General features: G+C 44.8%; 1 protein-coding gene and 1 pseudogene across 2 annotated transcripts in view; one reads left to right on the top strand and one right to left on the bottom strand.

Moving 5' to 3' along the window:
* The window catches only part of Clic4 (chloride intracellular channel 4), a 60,740-nt gene that overhangs the window by 27,636 nt on the left and 6,304 nt on the right, over positions 1–26,800 (top strand). The window contains exons 2-4 of the mRNA XM_021159436.2: positions 4,495–4,604; positions 19,164–19,289; positions 23,267–23,373. Of these exons, the coding sequence (XP_021015095.1) occupies positions 4,495–4,604; positions 19,164–19,289; positions 23,267–23,373 (343 nt within the window). The remainder of the gene's footprint in view (positions 1–4,494; positions 4,605–19,163; positions 19,290–23,266; positions 23,374–26,800) is intronic.
* LOC110292244 lies at positions 12,298–13,977 on the bottom strand (annotated as a pseudogene). Its single transcript, XR_003836419.1, has one exon. The product of XR_003836419.1 is annotated as a spermine synthase pseudogene (transcript).

Below are 26,800 nucleotides of genomic sequence, written 5' to 3'. Positions count from 1 at the left end.
CAAAGTGAGTTCCAGGACAGCCAGGGTTATACAGAGAAACCCTGTCTCGAAAAACCAAAAAAAAAAAAAAAATCCGTGGAGGTAAAGAATTCAGTGGTAAGTAGGTAGGTGATTGTTGTCTTCAGGTCCCACCTTCTTACTGTCTTCCCCTGGTCATTATCACCTATCACCCTTAGTCCTGGGAAGCAGAGATAAAGTTATTAAAGCCCTCATTTAATTATTTTTAAATCGGACTAGTCTAAAGACTGATTAAACTAGGTTTTCTAAGTGAGCAGTTCCTTAACCTTGACTTAGTAAAACATTAAAATATTCATGGTGTTTGCCACTGACCCTATTCTGCAACATCGGAGCTAATCCAGCGGTTTCTCATTAAATGCCAGCATCGAGCAATTGCAGAATTACAACAGGCCGGGAGGAGGAGGGCCTCAAAAGTGAGTGAGTGAGAGCCACTTCAGGCGGCTCGGTAGACAGAAAATACCCTTCAGAATGAAACTGAGTGCTAAGACCTGCCCTACCTCTGAATAAGGCTGTTATTTTCCCTTGGCCAGTCCTGAACTGGTGATCCTCCTGCCACAGTCTACTGAGTGTTAGGAAAACAGGCATATCCTATCAAAAAGCTGCTGATACATTCTGTTTTGAGGGGTTTTGTTGTTGTTGTTTTGAGACAGGATCTTAGTAATATATAGTCTTGGGACTTATTGTGTAGAACAGGCTGGCCTTGAACTCACAGAGATCCTCTTGCCTCTGCCTCCTGAGTGCTGGAATTTAAGGTATGCACCACTACGCCTGGCTTTCTCTTTTCAGTTTGAAGCTTGCGTTTTCTCCTTTGTTCAGATGGGATGGTTTTACTCTTTTAGTTTATGGGTTCTTCCCTCTCTGCTTTCCAGTTGACTTTTGAGGCTGTATTGGTCAGCTTCCTGTTACTATAACAAAATACCCAAGGTAACTAACTTCTGAAAAGTTTCGGTTTGGTTTATGGTGTTGAGGAGCACAGCTTTGGTATGGGATCTGGATGGCAGTGGCTGGTAGCACATGGCAGAACAAATGGCTGTGAAGCAGAAGAGAAGAGGAAGTTATTGAGGTCCCATAATCTTGTCAGTGGCATACCCACAGTGACATAAAATTCCTATGAGCCCCCATTTTGCCCCCCCCCCTTGTAAATGTCCGTCATGCCTTCCATTTGGGCCATGGGGACCAACCCTGTAAGGTTGGTGAGATACTAATACAAAAATGACAGCAGAGTCCATCTGCTGAGCCTCTTTTTTGGTCACTATAACTTTGGGTTTTAGAGTAGCTGGCGGTTCTTTGTGGCGTCTGTTTATGCTGCTTTGCTGAGGCTCGCTGGGTTTTCATTTGTTGCAAGGTACTGATACCTGTGTGTCAAAGCGTTTTTATCTCAGCTCCTAGATGTTTTGTCAGGTAATTTTCTTTCATCTCGCTTTGGTTGCCTTTTAAAGACTCGGGTTGATAGAGTTCTTGGCATTGCATGGCGTCTCTTTCTAACATTCTAACAGCCTGGGTCTGTTTGACTCTTCTGTTTAATCCTGGCAGGGAGTATGGGAGAGGGTGGGAGCAGGGACAGAAGTCCAGCCCTGGAGGCAGAGAAGGCGGAAGTCCAGGAGCCCACGGGGCCTCACTGACTGCCATAGTGGGGAGAGTTAGTGCTGTGACCCGACAGACAGAGGCAAACGCCACCTGACCTTCCACCCAGTTTGCCAGTTATAGCCCTTTCCTCTGGATCTCTGTCTAGAATCAAGTTAGGCTTCCTGCCCCCACCTCTGGGTTCTCTTGAAATTGGAGTCTTGGGGTTATGAGACCAAACTCTTTTTGCATGTTTTCTTTCCTTGGATTATTTTATTTTACTATTTATTTATTAGTATTATTTGTGTATGTGTGTGTGTGTGTGTGTGTGTTGAGCACTTGTCTCACAGCACACAGTGGGCAGGTTTGTGGAGTAGGTTTCTTTCACCATTGTGTGGGTTTGGGGGACCAAGCCTTGGTCTTCAGCCTGTGACCAGCTCTTTACCTGCTGAGCCATATGCTGGTGCATTCTTTGGTTTTTAAAATAAAAGCGTACAGTTTTTAAATTTCAAACTTTGTAGGTGTACGAGTGTTTGCCTGCATGTGTGTTTGTGTTTGGTGCTCATGGAGGCTATAGGGGGCCTCCTTCAGATCCCCAGAAACTGGAGGTACAGACAGTTGTGCATTCTGGGAACTGCGCCAGGGTCCTCTGAAGAGCAGCTAATGCTCTTAAATTAACCACAGAGCATCTCCAGCCCCTTCCTTGCATTGTATAGAGCTGAAGACGCGGACTTGCTTCAGAAAGTCAAGTTTTACACAGCTTTCAGAATTAGGACTTAGTGATTCCTTCTGGCCATAAATTCTGAATATGTTATGTTATTATTAAAATAGTTTTTATTAATTAAAGTTCATTTATGACTGTCCTGTGTTCTCTGATTATAGTGGTGTCTGGGTCCCTCTTTCTTTGGGTGTCCTTTGTTATTGACTGCCATTATTTATTTCAGAAAGCTTTGGTGACAGGGGTGGAGCCCAGGGCCTTGTGAGCCCTGGAACACTGAGCTATCCCCTCAGCTACTACCTAGTGTTAGTTACAGATTCAGCGACTTTCACTGCTGTGGTGTTTTACTGATGCACTTATGAACGTTCCAGGGTTATTTTCGGAAAATAGTGCCCCCCCCACCCCCAGCCCCAGATGTGTCTCACCAATTATTATAGTTTGTTTTAGGAAGTGACAGGCTTTGTCTGTGGAGGGAGAGAAAAGAAACAAAGTATGTTTTTGTAGACTCAATTTATTTAAAACATATTACTGTTTTAAATGCTTTTTCTACCCAAATGTTGCACAGGGAGTGGTAATGCAAATCGCCTTCTGCTCATAGACACTCATATGGCTGTGTTTGCCGTGTGTGTGTGTGTGTGTGTGTGTGTGTGTGTGTGTGTGTGCGTGTGTGTGTGTGTGTGCGTGTGTGTGTAAACAAGCAGGGGACTTCCATATTTCATGTTTCCCTTTTTGCTGTGGTAAGACCAAACCCCCAAAGATGCAGATGAAGCAGGCTGAGAAAGCAGCGCTCTTGGCTGCCTTTGTGAATGGCCACCTCTGTGGAGGACTGGCTGAAGTGATCAGAATGAAGATGAGCTGAAGCTTTCTCCTAAGACAGGGTGGGATGGCTCAGGGTGGCCTCCAACCTGCTCTGTAGTAAAAGACGACTTTGAACTCTTGATCCTCCTGCCTCTGCCTCTCAAGTGCCGGGATTGCAGGTGTGTGACACCACACCTGTCTCCCCATCTAAGGCTCCTCGTCCATCATTGTGCTCAGGGCAGTAAACTGCTTCATTTAAACAGGATTTCAAAAACGCTTATACAAGTGTCTGGTTATTTTCTTGCTCCATGAAATAACATGGGTGTAGGTTTTTTTTTTTTTTTTTTTTTTTTNNTTTTTTTTTTTTTTTTTTTTTTCAGACAAGGTTTCTCTGTGTAGCCCCGGCTGTCCTGGAATTCACTGTAGACCAGGCTGGCCTCAAACTCAGAAATCCGCCTGCCTCTGCCTCCCAAGTGCTGGGATTAAAGGTGTGTGCCACCACTGCCAGACTCTACCACCTTTGATTATGGTGATTGGCAATTTATTAACTCTTTGAAGACAGACATCTATACATTTCCTTGTTTCATGTTACCTTATAAAAAATGCTGTTTCCAGGCAGTGGTGGTGCATACCTTTAATCTCAACACTTGGACAAACAAGGCAGTCTGATGGAACCTATCTACACCAAGGACTTAATTGGAGGCCAGCTTGGTCAACAGAGCAAGTTCCAGGGCAGCCAGGGCTACTCAGTGTACGTGTCCTTGGGTATGATGCGCTTCTCAGCATAGCAGCCTTTAGTTAATTTTCTATTGCTGTGGTAAAAACCATGACCATGGCAACTCTTAGAAGGACCAGTAAATAAGCCCTTAAGGGCTCTAGAGGAATAGGAGTTATCACCACCACAGTGGGGAAATGTGACAGTGGGCACCAGGCTTGGCTGTTGGAACAGCCACTGAGAGCTCACATCTCAAACCATAAATAAACCATGGTTTATAGCCCACCCCCAGTGACATACTTCCCCCACCAAGGCCACACCTCCCAATCCTATCCAAATAGCACCACAAGCTGTTTTCAAGTGTTCAAATGACAGGAACAACAGGGGGCATCTTCATCAGACCATCACACATCTCTTAGCCAAGTGTGGTTTTTAAAGATAAGTAAAATGAAATTTTCACCACACTGGTACATCCTCGTTTTAAGCAGTCATTAGCCGGCTGTTGCTGCTGGCTGCCACATTGGAAAGTTGCAGTAGAGAGGCGCAGGAAAGCCCAATATCACTATACCCCGCATGTGCCCCCTCCTTGCCGCTCCTAATATTCTGATTGGAATTCATCGGCAGCTCTGCTGCTTGCGTGTCATTGTTTTGACCTTGTCTTTAATGTTTGCTCTGCCTCCAGGCCGGAAGTGATGGTGAAAGCATCGGAAACTGCCCCTTTTCACAGAGGCTCTTCATGATCCTTTGGCTCAAAGGAGTCGTGTTCAGCGTCACAACCGTTGACCTGAAAAGGTAAGGCTTGCCTGTGCTGTGAAGTCGGCTCACGAGTGTGCAGCTTGGATCCTTTTTGCCCTCTGCCTTGATTGCACATGAAGGAAACAAAAGTTACTCAGGTTTTCTGTTTAAGATTTAACTTGTATAAACGTTAGGGTGGATTTACAGTGTCACTAGTGTCCTAGTTTTCCTATTGGTGTGTTTGCTACCCTTGGCTACAAGTGGTTGGGTCTCCCTTGGAACCTGATAACCTTAAACCTCTGAGGAGCCCCTAAGGCCAAGGCTTAGTGTGCAAGCAGTGAAACCCTGGAGTTTCTCAGCATAAACACAAGCCACCAAGAGCTCTGCCTTCTGGCTGACAAAGTATGCCCAGTCTCCTATTCTAATTGTCAATGGTAGCATCTGGATCTTTGTGGGAGCTTTGAGGGGGTGGCACAGCTTAGAGGTAGAGCCCTCTCCCAGCTAGCACACACATGGGGTCCAATTGCAGTTTGAGGTAGGGAAGGCAAGAATAGGAATTTTAGAGAGCTGAATAATGTGGTCTGTTTCATTTAGCCTAGTTTTTAGGTAATAGTATATTTTCTGTGATATTACAGCACTTCTGGTATAAAATAAGAGCAGTCTTGCTAGTTGAAGATGTGTGTTCTAGGTTTCTCTCTAGAGGCCAGATTAAGGAAGGCTAAGAAGAGTTCTGATAAGTAGGATGCCCCCCTCTTCCCTCAGGAACTTGTCCCCCGGTCCTCCCCCCAATATTTTTGAAGAACACTTCTGTTCCCATAGTCCCCAAAGACAGATCTCAGTAGCTCTCTAGTCAGCCAACCTAGCTAAAATGTGGAGCTCCAGGCTCAGAAAGAGAGCCTGTTCCTGGGGCTGGAGAGTTGGACTTCCAGAGGACCCAGGTTTAATTCCTAGCATCTTCATGGCAGCTCACAACCATTTGTAACTCTAGTTCCAGGTGATCAGACACCCTCTTCTGGCCTCTGGGGGCACCAAACATGCAACATGCAAATGGTACACAAATAGACTGGTAGGCAACATACACACACTAAAATAAAAAATTTTTAAATTTATACCAGTGAGAACTCAAGGATCTGATCTGGCTGTGGAACTGTCATGTTTATAAATGTACTGTAATATAGAAATGTCCCCTTTTTGGTGGTCTGTATTGAACCCAGGGTCTCATGTGTGCTAGGTTAACACTGAGCCATCTCCATAGCCCCATTGTGCTCCTGACATCAATACATAAATGCTGGGCCTTGTATACTAATTGAGGCATTTGAAGTTGTTGATAGTGTCTAGGGAAAGCTGTTGTCGGCTGCTGGGTGACAGTGGCAGAACTGATGGCTCTTTATCCTGAGAGTTGTCATAGAGCCATTCCACTTAGATTAACATCCCATGGTCTCTGGGTGCTTTATCATTTATTTTTTTTTACTTTTTTTTTCTTCCCCTCAAGGCAGGGTTTCTCTGTGTAGCCCCAGCTATCCTGGAATTCTCTTTGTAGTCTAAGCTGGACTCAAACACAGATCCACCTGTTTCTGCCCCCCACCCCCACCCCCACCTCCAAGTGCTGGGATTAAAGGCGTCCACTATCATCACCTGACTTCTCTTTTCACTTCTTTGGAGAAGTATCAGTTTCAAAGTGTACTTGTTAGCTGGCTTGGTGGTGCATCTTTGGGAGGCAGAGGCAGGAGCATTGTTTTGCACTCAAGGCTGGCCTGTGCTATAAAGCACAACCCCGTTTCAGAGTGGGGTATATGTGTTGAAAATAACCATGTAGTCTTTCAGGACCCCTTTGGAGATAGTGTATGAATGTAGAAGATGAGCCTCTAATATCAGTAAGAGTTCAGATGACTACAGGCTCCTGGGGAGACATGAGTCTGTTCATGTTGGACAGAGCTATTTTAAGAATGAAATAAGTCATACAGTAATCCTATTACTTTTATTTTCCTACATATATTCAAAAAGGAAGTTTCTGAGTATAACTCCTAAAAATAGACCATACACCAGACACACACACCCTTACTATGTCTAAACTACGTGGCGCTTTCCTATTCAGTTTTGGTGCGGAACAAATGAGCTGACTGCCATGCTTTGCAAAGCTTTCTTTGACCAATTGACTACAGTGCCTGATTGTGTAACAGACCAGGAATACGGAGTCTGGGGTGGGGTGGGGGATGGACTGAGTGCAGCAGGGACACTTCACATTCCCCTACTTGTCATGCACAGACTCTGGCAGCATTACTGCTGCAAGCTATTAACACTTGGGTTGGTAGATTTGAGAGTATTGTACTCCATGTACAAAAAGTGATAGTTGGGAAATAGGTATTTGGGGTCTTACAGCCAGAAAATAGCAAGGATGTACATTTTTAGGGCTATGTATCAAATCAGTAGCAGAGAATACCTAAAGTTACGACCTGGGGTTGTTTTGGTTTTCTCTAGAAACCTTAGGTCTCCAGTACATCTAAAAGACAGTACATCTGTGTCCTAGAGACAAGGTTTGCAGTGTGCCCAGGCTGCAGTCCTCCTGTCCTGTTCTCCTCCCAGGTATAGCTAGCTGTTACAGGTGCTGGATACCACACTCAGCTTAAATTTTAGGAGGATAAAACCAAGGTGCTCAGCCCCTCCCCCCCCTCCAGCCAGGTCACCAGTAGTGTCGGAGATCACTGCTTTGTGGCGTGGTCTGTGGTCTTTGTCCTTTCAAACCTTTCCCACGAGCTTACAGAGTTTTGAACATTTTTAAAAGAAAGTAATCCAAGAGAGTGAGCGTTGGCTCAGAAAACAACATATTATAAAGCTGTCACTAAAGAGTGAGGTATGCCATGGTATGAAGTGCCTCCCATAATATACACTTAGTTTTAAAGCTTTGGGACTCTTTTTAGAAATCTGTGGGTGAGAAAATACCCGCTGAGCTTATTTTTCTGCATAGCTTGGAAATTGCCCACTTTCCGCAGTGAAAGTTCTGATCCCAGAGCATGGCAGCACAGAGTGACAGCCCCCCAGAGCTTTTGAGAAGCCTACTCTGCCCCCTGAAACAGTGATTGTTAGCTTTCATCCTCAGAGCAGGCGGGGTTGGCTCTGGCGCTGTGGCGCGCCTTCTGAGTCTCTGTCGGTGTTAATGACTGTGCTGGCCTATGCGCCCTCTGTGCGCCTTCCAACACTCCCATTGCTGGCATCCAGTGCGGCCTTAATGCTGTAGTGGGAGTTGTTTGCCTGTTTCTCTTTCATGATGAAGTCGTATTCAAGGCACTTTAGATAGAATGGCATCCAGGCTGCAGAAGGAATCTCTATTTCATAATTGCATTCTGAACGAAAGCTGGAGATAAACACATATTAAAACTGGAGGATACTGTCACATGTCATTGTGTGGGGGAAGAAGCAGGGTGGCTTGGGAGACAGGAGTAAGGCCTGGCTCTGCTCAGAGAGCCCCACCTAAGTCCCCCCCCCCCCCAAGACCTGGGCAAGCAGCCTCATCTTCCTGAGGTCAGTTATTCATTCAAGATGACAGAGAAGGCTAGCCTTCAGTACCAGCTGGGTGGGTGTACTTTTGTTCCAGTGTTAGGGTACTTTTGCCTGTTTTCTGGCCATCTTTAACCCCTTAATAAACAGAGTTTATTGGTTTACAGAGCTGTGTGGCTGGCAGGCTTATGGCAGTAACCAGGGTCTTGATTTCTGCTCATTCTGCCTAGGACTTCCTAAGCCAGAGGCCAGCATCTCTGTTGTCCTCTTACATCTTAGTCAGACCTTCCAGCACTGCCGCTTGGTATTAATGGTGAGAAGGGGAAAGCAGGAAGTATAAGAAGGTGAATTTAGCAGGGCGGGCTTGTGATCTCAGAGTTTGGGAGGCAGACACAGGGCTGCATAGTGAGACCTTGTCTCAAAAGACAAAAACTAAAGTAAGCAAAGTATAAGACTAATGATCTGGGACTGGAGAGATGGCTCAATGTAAGAGCACAGGCTGCTCTTCCAAAGGACCCAGAGAGGCTCAGTGTAGAAAGGAGTTTCTGGGCAAGCATGAGGACCCCAGTCCAGATCCCCAGGACTCAAGGGAAACCACCCTACATTCCCAGCACTACATGGCAGCTGACAACTGTCTGTAACTCTAGTTCCAGATCTGATACCCTCTCAGACGCACATGTAGACAAAACACCAATGCTCATAAAATAAAAATAAATAAATTAGTTAAAATAAAAGATTAGGGAACTGTAAAGATGGCTCAGGGGTTAATAGCACTGACTGCTCTTCCAGAGATCCTGAGTTCAGTTTCCAGCACTCACATGGTGGCTCACAACCATCTGTAATGTGATCTGGACCCCTCTTCTGGTATGTTGGCATACATGCAGGGAGAACATTGTATACATAATAAATAAACAAATCTTAAAAAAATAGTGATCTGTGGAGAGACAATCAGAAGGACTTACTAAGATGCTAGCCTCTATATAGTCAATGACCTTTGGTTTGGAGAAGTACATAGAAATGGTAACTTCAAGAAGCTAATTGTTGCTGGGCGGTGGTGGCGCACGCCTTTAATCCCAGCACTCCGGAGGCAGAGGCAGGCGGATTTCTGAGTTCGAGGCCAGCCTGGTCTACAGAGTGAGTTCCAGAACAGCCAGAGCTATACAGAGAAACCCTGTCTCGAGGAAAAAAAAACAAACAAAACAAAACAAACGAAGAAGAAAAAAATAAAAAGAAAAGAAGCTAATTGTCTGTCTGTCGGTAAGTCATATGCATGTGTGTAGAGCCAGAAGGGAATGTTTGGTGTCCTGCTCTATCACTCCTCCTCCTCCTCTTACTCCTTCTCCTTCTCCTCTTCTTCCTTCTTCTTTCTTTTTTTTTTAAAAAAAGATTTATTTATTTTTACTTACATGCATACACTGTAGCTGTCTTCAGACACACACCAAAAGAGTGCATCAGACCGGACCCTATTACAAATGGTTGTGAGCCACCATGTGGTTGCTGGGAATTGAACTTAAAACCTCTGAAAGGAGCCGGGCGTGGTGGTGCACGCCTTTAATCCCAGCACTCAGGAGGCAGAGGCAGGCAGAGGCAGGCGGATTTCTGAGTTCGAGGCCAGCCTGGTCTACAAAGTGAGTTCCAGGACAGCCAGGGCTACACAGAGAAACCCTGTCTCGAAAAACCAAAAAAAAAAAAAAAAAGACCTCTGAAAGAGCAGTCAGTGCTCTTAACCACTGAGCCATCTTGCCAGCCCCTTCTGTCATTCTTCTTAACCCCTTGAGAACAGGCTCTCTTATTTTATGTGTGTGGGTGTTTTACCTGCATGTATGTCTGTGCACCACTTGCATGTCTGGTGCTCACAGAGGCTAGAAGAGGAGGGCATTGGGTCCCCTAGATCTGGGGTTACAGATGGCTTGTGGGCTGCTATGTGGGTGCTGGGAATTGAACCTGGGCCCTTAGGAAGGGCAGTTCTCTTAGCCTCTGAACCATCTCTGAGAACAGGGTTTTACTGTTTTGGCCAGGCTCTCTTGAGATCTGCCTGTCTTTCCCCTCAGTGCTGGAGTTACCATCACATGTGGCCACCCCACAGTTTTACATAAGTCCTGAGGCTCTGGACTTCCGTCCTCATGATTGCCTAGCAGCTACACTGAGCTGTCTCACCAGCTCCAGCATTAGGTCTTTTTAATCATAAAGAGCAGTTATGTCTGTCGTATATACCAGTGAACCAGATATTTCCTATATGCTTTCCCTTGAGAGAATAAATGGGGGTCATTTTTTGAAAGCCTAGGAAATGTACAATTCTATTCTATGTTAACCATGAAGAATCTTACTTGCACTGTCATAATGATTTCCTTCTCCAAATGTAGGCATATTATTTGTAATTTAGTGTTGTGAATCAGACTCAAGGTCTAGTTACTATAGTAACAAAATTGTTTTGGGAGATCATTGTGATAGTTTAAACTTCAGTGTAGTTTTTAAACGAAGCAACAGAGCCGTGTATGGAACTGATAGTGCCAGCCAAACCTTTTAAAAGGAGTTATAAACTTGAGCAAAACCTAATTTTCAAATAGACCCATAAGATGTTTTCAGTTTTATGTCTCAAGCCTGACATGGTGGTGCATGCCTGCAATCCCAGAATTATAAGAAGCAAGAATCTTGAGTGCCAGGCCAGCCTGGGGTATACATGAGACCCTGTCTCAAAACATCAGCCACCCATCTGTTAACACCCCCTCCCCCATCATATATGTCACTCTTGTCCTGCTTTCTGAAGTCTTCGGTAAGTTGAGAAATGAGTGGCTTATTCCGGGTAGGTCTTCAGTAACAGATGCATGAATGACGCATGCAGAGAGTAAATGTAACGGAGCAGGGCGGCCTTCTAGAGAAATTGCTGGTTTCCTGTGGCTAGTCAGTCATTCATGAAAGGCAGCTTCATCTTCCTTCATGATGCTGACTTAAGCTCTGCAGTTCATCTCAAGACAGTTTTACAACAGACTCTGAACTAGATAGTGTGTGCCTGCTCCTCCGCCTGAATTCTGTTTTCTTCCTCTGCCCCTCTTGCCAGAATTTTGCTACTGCATGTTTTTGTTAGGTTTTCTCTCCAAGAGAATGTCAGAGAGTAAATCCTGAGGCTGAAGAGTGAGTTAGAGAAATGATTAGTGCATATATTTTTTCTTAAAATGTATCTATTTAGCCAGGCAGTGGTGGCACACACCTTTAATCCCAGCCTTGGGAGGCAGAGGCAGGTGGATTTCTGAGTTCAAGGCCAACCTGGTTTACAGAGTGAGTTCCAGGACAACCAGGGCTACACAGAGAAACCCTGTCTCAAAAAACCAAAAACTTTAAAAAAAAATATTTTTTTCGAGGCATTTTATTTTTAAATTGTGTATATATGTGGAGCCCAGAAGAGATCATCGCATCCCTGCTGTGGGTGCTGGGAACCGAACTCAGATCCCCTGCAAGAGTAGTATGTACCCTTCACCAGAACCATCTCTCCAGCCCCACAATGAATATTTTTCTAAACCTCTTATCAATACAAATTCTGCTTATACATTGTGTTATTAAAAAAGTGTTCTGAAGTCTTGAGTGACATTTTATTTTTAAAAATACTGCTTTCCAGAGGTAGACAGATTTTGTGAATTTGAGGCCAGCTTGGTCTACAGAACTAGTTCTAGGACAGCCAGGGCTACATAGAGAAACCCTGTTTTGAAATAATAACTAAACAAAAAACAAAACTATTGCTTCACAAATTGATCTTGACATAGACAAATATGAGCTGATTGTTTCATGTAGCAAACATCAGTGAAATCCTGTCACCACTTTAACTGGGCAGGAGGAGGAGCCTGTGAATGCTCACCAGTGACGCCCTTCATCAAGCCAGAAAGCTGCAATATAGTAAATAGTGAGGGGCAACTAACTGAAGGAGAAAGCATCCTGAGACAACCAGAGCTCCTGCTGCTCACCTCTGGAGGCTGCTGCTTGTTTATATGTCAAGTATTCTCGTGTGTGTGTGTGTGTGTGTGTGTGTGTGTGTGTGTGTGTGTGTATACATTATGTAAAAATAGAGTAGCTTTGACAATTGGTACCTTTGAAACAACTCCAGAGACATACTCAGTCCTCTCTGTTTCAGTCAGACAGGTGACCCACAAGAGCCAGCTCCCACATGGGATAGTCATACTGTCCTCATGTGTGCCAGGCCCCTGGAGCTCAGCCACCAGCCTCACACCTTCCAGTTGGTGCCAGTGGGATGAATTACATTTTCTTTTTTTTTTTTCTCCTTTGTCATTTTAATTGAAGCACTGCTAATCACTCTTAAAACCTTTAAAAGCACCAAATTTTAATATCTAAGTCAATTTGAGGGTGAGAGGGGAGAAACACTATCAGGAACTTCTCTCCAAAACAAAACAATGATATTCATTCCTCCACATGTCCAAATTAAAGGTCTACTGAAACCAAAATGAAAACCCAAACCCCACACAGAGAAAAAAAAATACTAAAATCACATTCTAGGGGGTCAGTGCATTCTGCAGTCTTTGCTGGGCTGTCTAATTGTCCTTCGGCTGACTTTTAAAAATTAACACCCTAACTCATCAAAATATACATTTTTCCCATTGGCTTTTTTAAATTAAAAATAATAATTAAAAGTGAAAACCACTTGAAGGAATTCATGAACAGTTGCCTGACACATTTGATGGCATGGCATATGGAGGTCAGGAAGGTGGCTTGCAGCACACGTCATTCAGGGGATGCTCATCTTTAAGGCTTAGCTTTCTTCCAAACAGTGTAAAATACCCTCAATTCCAAGTATGAAGGGACACAGACAATCTCTTTTGAGAATTCCACAGGACAATACAGACGCCCCAGCTGTTCGTCATAGGGCGACAGGGCTTCAGTCAAGTTGACACAGTTCCCCTGTGGGAAGTATTTTCCATCCTGTTTCAGAACCTTCATCGACAGGTCGAGAATCAGTCTGAGGAAATCCCGTGTGGAATCTTCTTCTGGAGATGTAGAAATAGGGACCGCTGTCAAATCATTAATCACATAATCAAACTCTCTCCCTTCTTTGGCGTACCTCTTCAGTACTGGGATACAGTCTTCTATAAGAACCTGATAGCAGTCTCCTTTAAGATTGTCTAAGACATCTCCACATGTTCTCCGCATGTATTTCTTACATCCATCAATTACCATTTGGTCAATCTCTACCATAGTGACCATCTTTGGTTTCAGTTTGACAATTTCACACAATATGCCTCCATCGCCGCCTCCCAGAATCAGTACATCTTTGCCAGTGTAGTCTTCTTTACCACTGCCCATGATGGCACGGATATATGCCAAGTCACTCTCTGCCGAATTAACATCCCCGCTGAGGATGAGGATATTCCCAAACTGCTTTGAGTGTAGGATTTTAATGTTCTGATAGGGTGAATCTTCATCATACACCACTTCATCTATGTCATACTCAACCAGGCGCCCATCAGCAGTAGGCCAATATCTGTCAATGGCCCCTCCTCGAACTATGGGCGGTAATCGCTTCACCCGCCCAGTACTGTCTTGACTCAATTCTTTCATTTTTTCTTCTATTTTGTTCAAAAGGCTGTCAGTTTCTTGTTTGCCTTGCACATCACTGTCGTAACTCTGAAGGTCCAGCAACACCAATCCATGTGGATAAATTCGCAAATTGGCAAAGCTGCCATTCTTGTTCGTGTAAGTTGCTAAATATCCATGGTCCTGCCAGGTGTGCACTGACTCTGTCATCCCCTGCTCCTGAAAAATGGACTGAAGGCCTTTCAGAATGGCCTCACCATCAGCTTTGGCGCCGAGCGTGAAGTCGAGCGTGCTGTGTCTTGCTGCTGCCATAGTGTGGCGAGGCCCTGTGCCATGCCTGGGGAGGCGACCGCAGGAGACTGAGGGACCGCGCGGCGTGTCAGGCTGCGGGCCGGCGGGGCGAATTACATTTTCATTGAGAGAAACCACTTAAGCTGCTTACAGCATTAGCTCCAATTGGGTTCCTGTTTTCCTCGTTTTCTGGCTTGTTCTTTTTCTTGTGTTTGTCTCTCTCTTTTTCACTGTTGTTGTTGCTTTGCTTTCCATCTAGAAACACAATGGGAAAGAACAGAAGAATGTAAAGTTCACCAGGGCTACAGTCGCAGGCAAGGCCTCGGCTCTGGAGTGACTGCACAGCTCCGGCAGTGTTTAAGGCGGGAGTCCAGAACTGTGGAATACAGTTGAGGGCCTATTAGGAACCAAACTGATGCCCTAGAACGTTCAGCCATTGCCTAGTGACTCAGTTCTGTTACCCCAAGCTGCAGTCACTTTCTGGAAAGCATCTGTAAGAGGAGCTTTTGTGGGTCACATGGAACAGATGGCACTGTGTGGCTGCGACATATAGCTCGTGGAAAAGCCACCTCCCTGCTTGGCACTCTTGTTTGGTTCCTGCTGTTTACCCATTCAGAGGTGATAATGCTGTCCCCAAATCTCTCAGTGGGAATGAAGGGTCTTCATCGCAACAGCGGATCCTTGAAATCTGTGCAGCTTTCAGGCAGAAAGAAGATAGACTAATTACGAGTCATTAATTTAATATTAATGGAAATTATTAATCATAAGTTTGCCTGGCTTCATGTTTCATTGTTGAATAAATCCTAAATTAGGCAGATTTTATTATTACAATTCATTTGATCTTGTAAAGCCAGTTCTGAACCCTTAACTCTATTACAGTTAAAACTGATTCGAGCTACCTCCTCCTCTTCCTCCTCCTCCTCTTCCTCCTAGTCTTTTTCTTTTCTTTTCTCTTCTCTTCTCTTCTCTTCTTTTCTTTTTTCTTTTTTCTTTTTTTTTTTTTGAGTCAGGGTTTCTCTGTATAGCTCTGGCTGTCCTGGAACTCACTTTGTAGACCAGGCTGGCCTCAAACTCAGAAATCCGCCTGCCTCTGCCTCTGCCTCCGCCTCCGCCTCCGCCTCCGCCTCCGCCTCCGCCTCCGCCTCCGCCTCCGCCTCCGCCTCCGCCTCCCGCGTGCTGGGATTAAAGGCATGCACCACCACGCCCAGCTTCAAGATACCTTCTTATATAATGCTTTGTTAGCACGACACTGGGAGCCCTAATGACTTTATTTGCATCCCCTTGCTTAGCATGTTTTGATTTTTGTCTGTGTGGTGGTAAAATCTAGTCTCAAAGAAGCTGTTGTTCACTTGGCTGGAGCAGGCAACTATGGAACTCTGCAGCTGGAAGCTGGAGTCCTCTATTCGGGCTTCCCCCTCTTCCTTCCTCTGAGAAATACAGTCTTCTGGAAACGTGTTTTTCTGGGGAGCCTAAAAGCTGCTGGGCTTAATTGTGGAAGTAAGAGCTACTGACTTTGGTCCCTTCCATGGGCTGTTCTTAAAGCACTGAGCCTTCCCTTTTATCCAACTCTAACTTGTTAAAAAAATAATATTTATAAAAAGATAGGCTTTATGTTTTTTACCTTCCATTTAGGCATATAATTTCCTGTGAGTTATAAATGTGTTGATAAAATTATGCTTTATAATTTTTGGAGTGATGGAATTGTTTTCTAGGTTGTCAGTTTGCATGCAGTCAGATTACTTTCTTATTCACTGGCATTACTCAGTGTACATGCCTGCGTGCGTGCATGCGTGCGTGCGTGTGTGTGTTTGTGAGTATGTGATTGTGTGTGCAGTTCCTGAGTTAAGGCTTTGTGGATTCAGGGAGCTGTTTTGACACAGCTTCAGCCATGGCCCCTCCCTCTGTGCAGTTTGCATTTTGATGAGATGCTAGTTTATTATTTTCACTTCTTTTTGTTCGATTAATCTTTTTAACTTGAAACTGAAGATTTGAAAATGTGTAAACCTTGACCTGTTTAGAATTTCTGAAGCCTGTATAAGGAGTTGAGAAGGAAGTAGATTATAACTGGAAACTGTGAGTCTGAGGCCTTTAGTGGGTGACTTACAGGCCAAAGGCCACCCAGGTCATAGTGATGGCAGATCCGCAGGCTTCTGGGTGAAGAACCAAGAGGACACTCCACCCTTCCCACTGAGGTGAAGAAGTAGAATTCTGATTTACTTTGAAAAGCAGCTGTAAAAGTCTTACATTGTCACTATTCAACAAAGGTGTGTCTGGGCCCTCCATTCTGTGCTGAGAACTTTTCCTCTGCAGACTAAAGAATACTCAGAGAAAGACAGAGATGTCTAAGCAGTCCTCTTCTGCAGCTGAGATTCCTGTAGCTGTCGCTGACATAATTTTCCTGGATGGGAAGAGCTAGACACTAGTGACCGAGGAGAGGGAGGGAGGGAGGACTCTGAGTGGGAATGTTTGAACTGATTAGTAATTAAGTCTTATTTTTGTTTGTTTGTTTTGAAACTGGGTCTCTCTATATAGACTAGGCTGGTCTTGAACTCAACCTGTCTGTGCCTCCCAGTGCTGGGATTAAAGACATCAGCACACAGCTAATTTTTATATCTTTGATTAGAATGTAGCCAAAGAAAGAGGTACTTTTTTCTTTATCTTTTGTTTTAAGATTTATTTATTTATTACTTACATATTTATTTATATGTAAGTTCACTGAAGCTGTCTTCAGACATACCAGAAGAAGGCATCAGATCTCATTACAGATGGCTGTGAGCCACCATGTGGTTCCTGGGATTTGAACTCAGGACCTTTGGAAGAGCAGTCAGTGCTCTTAACCATTGAGCCATCTCTCCAACCTGGTACTTTTTCCTAACCTAAATTAAAAGATGGAGCCAGAGAGTGGTTATGAATGGGTGGGTGGATGGATGAGACCTGGGAAAATGAATATACCAGGACTAACCATGATGGTCTAGGGTCTATTCTCTTGGAAATCCTTCTTGATGTCAAAGTAATGCTCTCCTTTGTGACATACTTAAAGATATTTTAAATTCAAATTCTTTGAATTTGTGGTCAGGAAGGAAGGAAGAGGGCAGGCTGGCCAGCTAATTTAAAATAAGAAATAGCTGTGTAGGCTGTGACGGGGGACAGGGAGGGATGGTTAGGAAGCTCTTTGAAGGTATACTGTTAGGTGCTTTTTAAAAAAGGTTCCGTGTTTGCCTTTTTAATTATGAAAAATTTCAAACATTTCAGAATGGAATTAGGTAGCTACTGTAGGTAGCCTGTACCTGTAACCCCAATACTGGGGAGGCTGAGGCAAGAGCGTTAGAAAGCTCAATGCCAGCTTGGATCTGGGTTCAAGTGAATATAAACACAGTGAATTTGGGGCAAGCTTGGGCTGTCTTTTTTTTTTTAAAAAGGGTAGAGGAAACACTTTTCCATACCTCCTGCTCAGTCATATAATTTATCATTTTTGTGTTGTTGCTGCTTTTCTGAAATATTTTAATGTAGCTAAGGATTTTGCTTCAGCCTCCTGAGTGCTGGCGCTGTGGGTGTCAGTTCCCATGTGTGCCTGTGAGGGCATTTTATTTATTTATTTTATCCATTTTGTATTTTTTTAAAAGATTTTTTTTATTTATTTTATTTATATGAGTACACTGTAGCTGTCTTCAGACACACCAGGAGAGAGCATCAAATCCCATTACAGGTGGTTGTGAGCCATTACATGTGGTTGCTGGGAACTGAACTCAGGACCTCTGGAAGGGCATCATCCAGTGCTCTTTACCACTGAGCCATCTCTCCAGCCCCTTTTATTTCTTTAGTATTTGTATATTTAGCATTCTCTGTGTGCTTACTTGCTCTGTTAGTCCCTTTCCTCTTAAATGCTTTTGAGATAGTCCTGCTTTGTCCTTTGTGTTACCCAGACAGGCCAGGAATGGAACCTGTGACCCTCCTGCCTTAGCTTCTAGAGTGTGGGGATCACAGGTGTGCCACCACTCCCGGGTTATCTCTTACCAATTACTTTTTCTTCTTAGATTTTATTTTCATTTTACATGAATGGGTGTTTTGTCTGCATGGATGTCTGTGCCGAAGCCCTCGGCACAATTGGATCTCCTTGGACTAGAGTGACAACTGGTTCTTAGCCAACGTGTGCGTCCTAGAATTCAAACCCAAGTCTTCTAGAAGAGCAGCCAGTGCTCTTAGCCACTGAGACATTCTTCAGCCTCTCCTCCCTCTTGCATAATTCTTTGGGCCTGTATCTACTTAATGTATGTTTTGAGACAGGATCTCTATACCCTTTGAGCTAACTATGTAGACCAGACTAGCTTCAAACCAAGATCTGCTGAGAATAAAGAGATATGTTACCATTCCTGGCTTTACTTAATCTTTGGATGACTCGATTTGGACAAATCCTTACAAAAGCACAGGCATCCATGAATATTTTATCCATTTTGTATTCCTCCTTACTTCATTCATACCATCTCTTATGTATTGGAAGACTAGACAGTCTTTCAGGTGTCTTTCTCCTCGTTGGTCTGCCTGCAGTGGAGATAGGAATGGGACAGCATTTCTTGTCGTTGAGAACTGCAGGAGTTTGTTCTTCTCCTTTGTTTTATACCCACCCCCAAACAAAGCAAAGCAAAAGGAAATTGAAAAGAATGCTGGCCTGGAGAGGGTTGGCTCGTCTCTGTGCAGCCCATCCGAGGTAGGAAGTGTTGGAGTTGAAGCTGAAGGCTGAGCACGAAGTCTTTTACCTCCCCCCTTAAGCAGCCAGGCTGAATTTGGAATTCAAATGAAGGACTTTGTTTTTTTTTTATCTTTAAAAATGTATTTACCCCTTTAATTTTAAGCATGTACATGCAGGCCTGTGTGCTTATGAGCCTGTCTGTGTGTGTGCTAATGCGTGTGCAAGCGCACATGTGCTTGAGAGCGAGCACAGATGGAGGCTAGAGTGGGAGTCAGAGCCTCTGCCTCACAGGCGGCTGTGGGTTGCCCTGTGGGTGTTGGGAGCTAAACTTGGGTCCTCTGCAAGCCATATACATTCTTAACCGCTGGGTCTTCTTTCTAAGCTCAAGGACAAAGGATTCATCTTTTGGTTGACAAATTATTCTTAGTTGTCTTACAACACGTTATGTGCTATGTGTGTGGCTGCTTCTCATCGCAGTACTGGGCAGCTCCTACACGCCGTGGGCAAACACTGGGCCTTGCCCATTCTTACAGACTTGCCCCACTGAGAACTTGTCTTTTTAGAGCGAACGATGATCTCATCTTGACCACTGTTTTGCCTAACAGGAAACCTGCAGATCTGCAGAACTTGGCTCCTGGGACCCACCCGCCATTTATAACCTTCAACAGCGAAGTCAAAACGGATGTAAATAAGATTGAGGAATTTCTTGAAGAAGTCTTGTGCCCACCCAAGTGAGTATCTGACCATTTGGACATACTGCCCCGCTTTGAAGCTTTGACTTACTTGTCTCTGGATACTTTTTTCCTGAGGGTCTTTAAATTCTCATGGCCTCGATTGGAATAACCAGGACACGCTTGTAAGAGTAATGCTTAGTCAGTGGCAGAATGGGCTTTCTGCTTAGCCATATTAAGAAAGGCTGGGATCCAGCTAATCTGGCTATGGTGAGCAAAACAGGTTTCCAGTTGGGAAGTCTGGGTGGGCCAAGGTGCTACCAGCACTGTGATTTGCTCTTGGTTAGTCCTGAAGGGAGCCTTCTGAAGCAGTTATCTGGGATTCCTTAAGTCATTCCAAACGTTTAAGTCCCACATGCACTGTACTGGTAATTAAAACTGCAGATAGAAGGTTTGTATTCAGCTTTCATTTTAAAAGCATTATTAGTGTTCTCTTAGGTTTTTCTATCTGAATTAAAATGTATTTCTTTTACTAAAGAAGTATTTATTTGTGTGTTTTATATATTTGAGTGTTTTGTCTACATGTGTGCCTGTACACCAGATGGCATCAGATCCCGCTACAGATGGTTGGGAGCCACCATGTGGTTGTTGGGAATTGAACTCAGCACCCCTGGAAGAGCAGCCAGTGCTCTTGACTTTGTGAGCTATCTCTTAACTTAAAAAATTTGTGTTTTGTTTTGGTTTTTTTTTTTTCCTGACCTACCCACCCTTCCTTCCTTCCTTCCTTCTTTTTTTTTTTTAATTTTAATTTTAATTTTTTTGATTTTCGAGACAGGGTTTCTCTGTGTAGCTCTGGCTGTCCTGGAACTCACTCTGTAGACCAGGCTGGCCTCGAACTCAGAAATCCTCCTGCCTCTGCCTCCCAAGTGCTGGGATTAAAGGCGTGCGCCACCACCCCTGGCTGACCCACCCTTTCTTGCCAGTTGCTTTTACCTTTACTGTTCATGTCCAGGTGAGTTTCCCAGCGATGGGATTACTGGGTCAGATGGTCCAAAGAAGTAGCTCAGCATCCCTCCATCTCTCCACTAACCCCTCTGTCATCCACTCATCCATCCGTCTTCTGGGTGCCTATTGGACAGCAGAACAGCATGGATCAGGAAATCAGGAACTGAGGCTTATTAGCCCCTGCTCTCAAAGCATAGCAGTAGCTGGGCAGTGGTGGTGTATGCCTTAATCCAGCACCCAGGAGGCAGAGGTAAATCGGATCTCTCTAAGTTCAAGACCAGCGTGGTCTGCATGGTTGTATCCCAGGCCAGCCAGGGACTGTGTCTCATACATAAAACAAAACGAAACACAGTCAGATACAAGTGGAAAGACAGAAGTAGCTGGAGGAAATGTTTGTTTAGAGAGGCGACAGCACTGAAACTAAGTTTTACTTATGTATTTTGAAGCCATCTGGTGAATTGCAGCAGGTGAATGGAGGAATGATAGGCTTTTAGGGTAAGAGATTGTATTTATTGACCGAGTGGTGTTGCTTTTGAGGACTGGAGAAAGGAAGGATGCTAGTTACACAATGGGCTGTGTGTAATGTGAAGAGAACTGCCCCTGGGTTAGCAATTTTGTGCTAAACCTGAAATTGTATTCTCTTCATCTCTAAATTGCTGACAGCCTACCAGCTAGCCCCCGTCCTTCCTTCTTCCTTTGTAAGGGTCTCAAGCTTCTCTTGTTACTGCTTTCCAGTAATGGGTGGGCAGGCAGCAGAAACTGCACTTGCAGGTAGGCCAGCATGTGCAGAGGCTGGGCTTGGAGCTCTGAGCAGTGTGAGGCCACCCCTGCAGGACCTGAGGCATGGGCGTAGCACAGGCTGGACACAACTTTTCTGTGAGAAACTATAAGGTGTAAGGGCTTTCTCTTGTTCTGGGGGGTGGGAGCAGTATTTATTGTTGTTATTATTTTATTATTTTAGCTTGTATTTGTTTGTTTGTTTTGTTTTTGTTTTTTGAATAAAGAAACTACTTACTTATCCAAAGGCTTTAAAACTTGAAAATTTTCAAGTTTCATTTAATGTGTCTAGGTGTCTGTGCTTTGTACCCCTGTGTGTGCAGGAACCTGTGGCGGTCAGAAGGTGTCGGTTCCCCTGGCACTGGGTTACAGGTGGCTTTGCGCCTCCACACACAGGTGTCCTCTTGTGTAGGAGCAGCACGTGCTCTTAATTGCTCGCTGTCTCTCACCCTCAGACCTGAGTGTTTATGGGAACTGGGCTTTGTTACTAGAGGTAAATGGGACAGATGGAAGGGACAGGCAGCACTGTGCAACCTGAGTGCGCAGGCACGCTATGGCCTCGCAGTGTCAGGATCACAGTGTAATCACAGGGGGCTTGAGGAAGGCACAGAGGCGCTGAAGAGGCGCAGAGTCCCCTGCACTGGCTCTGTTCGATGCTCTTCATTGTAAGAGCCTTGGGAACACTGAAACTGCAAGCGGATTGTTTTCAGTGTGAGGGGAATTCAGAGATGCTGGCCTTGGGATTAGCTGTCTGCTCAGGTGGTGTGGTGGTGGTGTGTGTGTGTGTGTGCATGCATACATGCACATGCGCGCGTGTATGCGGGCGTACTACAGTTAGGAAGAACATTCCGGTAAACTTACCATACTGTTCATTGAGACACCCGGTGTAATTGGTGTTGATGGGAGGAGTTTCTAGGGTTAAGACCTGAGAAATTGGGGACTAGGTGAACCTATTAAAAAGAAAGCCTGCCTGAGTTTTTAGAAGATAGCCCTTTTCTGAATTCACAATAGCAAGCAGAAGAAATGTAAACAAACCACTCTAATTCCAGGAGAGTTGAGGTTGAAATTAGCCTGGAATATATATATCAGTGTGTGTGTGTGTGCATGTGTGCATGCATGTTTGTGTATCCTTGTTTCACAACACAGAGTAAAAACTATGCTGCACAGAATACAGTTTAAGACCTTCAAATTTTGTTTCACCTTCATTTTAGTTAAGGGAAATAGACCAGGTAACATCTTCCCAAATAAGTTGAAATGAGTTAGTTTAGTGTGAAATTTTACTTCACAGTCCATTTTCCAGAGCCTTCCAGCTGATTAACATTCTGTGACAGGGTTCAGGGTCTGAATGTCTCTAGCTCGGACTCGGAGGTGAAGCAAGCCCTTCTGGAGGCCGGAGGAGCAGCCAAGCCTTTTCCCAAGACTGTCCCCAAGATTGTCCCCAAGATTGTCCACTCTCCGGAAGAAACACACTGAGTGTGTGTGATTGAAATCTAAAGGTGTAACGTGCATGAGGGCGCACACCTCTTTCAGGGTGGTGTGTCCTGCCTTTCTTAAGTTGAAAACTTGGTCACAGCACAGAGGAAGACTCAGTGTGATGTCTGAGGTCCTATTTAATCTATCTATGCATAGCATTCTGTCCCAAATATACTCTAGCCTCTTTAGCCCAGAGGGAGTGGGAAAGCCTGGCGCTGGTTGGCAGTGAGTGGTCCACCTCCTCCTGTTTTTGTCCTCAACCGGCTGTGGATGATCAAGATGCTTGACCAGCCCAGGCTCCTCTGCTGTCTGGTTCCCTCACACTGCTGCACAGGGTCAGGCCAGTGCCTGCATACTAAGCAGCCAGCTGTGAGAGTCCTCGGGTGCTGAGGCTAGCTAGAGCTTTATGCCGCTGCAGCTCTTTTAAATTGTCTTCTGATCACCTCCTTGCACTATTGGTCGCCATGCTGGACGTGAAGAGGTAGTACATTCCATCCCTTGACAAGCTGCCATTTCCTTAGCATTCTGATCATTAAATGGAGGTGGGAGTGAATGCCCTTGGATTGCCAAGAATATTAATATGCAAACAAAAACACCATGCAGAGCTTTGTTTCCTAAGGGGGAAAACATTTAAAAAGTGCCATAGAAAACAGATGGTGGCGTTTCTCAGATCAGTCACTGAAGGAAGAGGTCTGTAGTCAGCGCAGTGGTTTGCTGGTGATAGAACTTCAGCTGATGTCACCTGGAAGGATCTGTAATGCAGTTTTACGTTTTCTGTTTAGGTACCTAAAGCTTTCACCAAAGCACCCAGAGTCGAACACTGCTGGAATGGACATCTTTGCCAAATTCTCTGCTTATATCAAGAACTCAAGACCAGAGGCTAATGAAGGTAAAAACAAAAACAAAAACAAAACCCAACAACAATTAATTGGATTGTCCCTACAGAAAGCAAAAGGAAACAAAAACCCAGGCAACCGTTTGAACTATTTTTTTTTTTTAAAGATTTTATTTATTATATGTAAGTACACTGTAGCTGTCTTCAGACACTCCAGAAGAGGGCGCCAGATCTCGTTGCGGATGGTTGTGAGCCACCATGTGGTTGCTGGGATTTGAACTCTGGACCTTCAGAAGAGCAGTCGGGTGCTCTTACCCACTGAGCCATCTCACCAGCCCCCGTTTGAACTATTATGAAGGCAGCGAGCATCAGGGAATGTGGGAAGTTCAGGTTTTCCTCTAAGTGTCTGAGCTGTAGTCGGGAAAGCCATGAGACCCTGGAGTAAGAGGTTAAGCTGTGCTCTTCCGGCTTCTGCTTCAGGGCCGGGCATCTGGTGGGCAGGTGTGTGATGGGAGGCTTTGTGTTCTCAGACACTGAGGAGTCCCCAGAAGGGAACCTCGGAGAGCTGGATACCATCAGAGCCGTGGATGGAGCGGCTGTGGTGGGTGCTGAAATAGATGGATTTAGCTTTGAATTCATCACCAAATCTCTTGTTTATTATGGGGCGCTGGCAGCCTAAAATTAATTAGCTCCTGTGTTTTGTTGTGCCTGTGCGCTAATTACTCTTAGTGAAGAGTTTTTGGAATGGCCTTCAGAGAATGATTCAACTCCGCAGCCTTCAGATTTCTTTACATCATAAAACTAGAGTTTTTGTTTCAGGTCACTATTACGGCGAGGATAGTTTAGTAGTGCAGATACAATTTGTTTGTTTGTTTGTTTTAAAGAAAAGATAATATGAGGCCAGTCCAGACTACACAAACTTTGTATATACAAGTATATACTCCAAACCCCAAAAGTTAGAACAGTGGCAAAAGGAGACAAAGATCAGCACCCTAAAAATATCTGGAGTCTGCTGTGCTGAAGGCAGGGTGGTAGCTTGGGCTCCAAAGGCTCTGGCAGCCCATGGGCTAGCCTGCAGGAGGGGTGGGCATCAGTGCTATTAATAGCAGAATAGGCCTAAGAGTGAATCGCGCACTGACTTCCTTGTTATTTCAGTCTCCAGCTATGGCCCCTTCCTAATACCTGGTTTAAGGTTATAGCGTTTCATAATTCACTGTGGGATTTCCACGTCTTTGCTCTTGGTTTCTGGAATGTTTTTCTTCAGTGATGGGGAAAGGGACCGTTTTAGTGCCCAGGCCTGGCGTATGTCTATTTTTATAATGTGTTCTGTGGCTGCCTTGGTTTAGAAGCAATTTTCTTGAGTAATTGGCCGTTTTCCTGACTAATGTTCTGTCTAAGCAAATGTTAGGTTGGAGCCCCTGCTTCCCAGAGTGTTTGGGCCGCCTGCTTGCCCGGGCCACCTTGTTCACAAAGCCAGCTTTTATACCCAGGCCTGCTAGCTGAGCAGCCTTTGTGCTCTCTCGGTCATAATGTTTTTATTTCTGTGTGCAGTGTTTGAGGGAGTGTCTGGAGAGTTGGTCGGATTTCATTTACTACATGGAGGGGAGAAGAGGAGAGTAAAATGAGTTTTCCTTTGCCTTGGGGGATGAAGGCTGGGGGAGGAAAAGTGACTCACTTAAGTATAACTTTGTATTCTATTTTTTATCTGTCAAGTTGTTACTGCTTTAAGTGGCCACTTACGCCCACTGTCTTTACAGTGCTGCACAGTAAGGAGGGGGCTCAGCAAGCACGTGCCGTGTTCAGCAAGGCTTTGTGTTCAGTACCCGCTGGTAAATAAGAGTTCTAGTTGCCAAGGTACTTTTCTCACAAGGGCCTGTCACTGCTCCAAGACTTTCGAAAACACCTTTAAATCAGATTCAAGCTGAATGCTTGGCCCCGTGTGTGTGTGTGTGTGTGTGTGTGTGTGTGTGTGTATTACAGTTCTCTCCCTGTCTGCTGAGCAGTTGCATACTTTCAGTAAACCTAGGCAGTGAGGTGAGGCTGCACCTCCCAACACTCGTAACCACAGTGTACACAAGTCTGCTGTATCAGCCTAGTAAGTGCTTATAAAAATCCAATATAGCTGAATATTTTAAAGACCCTCTGGGCTTAGGTGTCTAGATACAAATTAGCCACCTTCTGAACATGGGTCAGGGCCAGTGCTTAGATTGAAGTACACGGTAAACCAATAGGCTTTAGTGAATAAACTAAAGGGAAGTGTGTGTGTGTGTGTGTGTGTGTGTGTGTGTGTGAGAGAGAGAGAGAGACAGAGAGAGACAGAGAGAGACAGAGAGAGACAGAGACAGAGAGGAGGAGGAGAGAGGAAGAGAGAGGGAGAGGGGATAGGTGATAGAAGGTGGATGGATCAATTGATAGATCGATAAATGGATCAGTCTATCTTTTGGTAAGAGGTACAGGTTGGCCGGGAGTAGGTTTACGTAACCTAAGCACTAAGAGAGAAGTGAGCCAGGCGTGTGGTGCGCATCTTTAATCCCACTGCTACTGGGGGCAAAGGGCGGCTAAGGTGATGATGCTGTGAGACCAAAGCTCAAAATTAAACTATCCACCCAGAGTTTCTCACATACTAGCTGAGAGCTCTAACACTGAGCTATACCCTCGCTCAATTGTGTATGTATTTTAGCAAGAGGAATGTTTATATCACATTTAACGCTTCTGCCTTGAATCTGCCCATTCAAACATGTAAGTAACAGAGCAGGTTATGCTTATTGGAAAAGCTAAGGTTGACAGGGATAATTTTTAAAAGATGGGATCTTTTCGTTCTTTGAGACTGTCACACATGCACACAATGTACTTTGGTCCTGTTCACTCCTCTCCTCCCACCAACTCTACCAGATCCACCCCATCTCCCCACACTTCCAGCTTCATGTTTTGTTTTTAGTGACTCACTGTTTACAATTTTCTGTTCACATCTTCCTGGGTGTGGGGCTGTGCACTGGAGCGTGGGTGACCTACCAGTAGTCACACCTGCAGAGAAAACTGACTCAGCCAGGGATGGGGGTTCACGAGTCTCCCCATTCCCATGCAGGAATGCTTTGTGCAGGCGACCCCAGCTACCGTGAGTTCAGAAGGCATTTCTCTGATCCTTCCTGCCTTACAACTGGGGAATAGTTGAATACAATTTCAGTATGTAATTCAATAACAGATCCAAGGTGACTGGGAGTCATTTTATATAAAACAGTGGTGTAGTGCACGTTCATATTATTGTGCATTATAAATGCTTCCTGCCACTGAGCCCAGCACTCTGGGGGCCAAGCAGGAGATGGCCGGGCATTCCAGACTAGGCTGGCTACAGAGCCATCTCCTGGGCACCCCCACATCCCTTCAAGTCATTCCATGTCCAAACAAGTCTGCCTCTGGCTTTATAAATGCTTCTTATTTAATAGGAATTCTATTTGCCATTTCCCAGTTGTGGGACCTTGTA

The sequence above is a fragment of the Mus caroli genome, chromosome 4 (assembly GCF_900094665.2).
Source record: "Mus caroli chromosome 4, CAROLI_EIJ_v1.1, whole genome shotgun sequence".
In the NCBI taxonomy this organism is placed as follows: Eukaryota; Metazoa; Chordata; class Mammalia; order Rodentia; family Muridae; genus Mus; species Mus caroli.
Note: the sequence above shows the minus strand (reverse complement) of the source record. Positions and strands in the feature narration are given on the sequence as shown.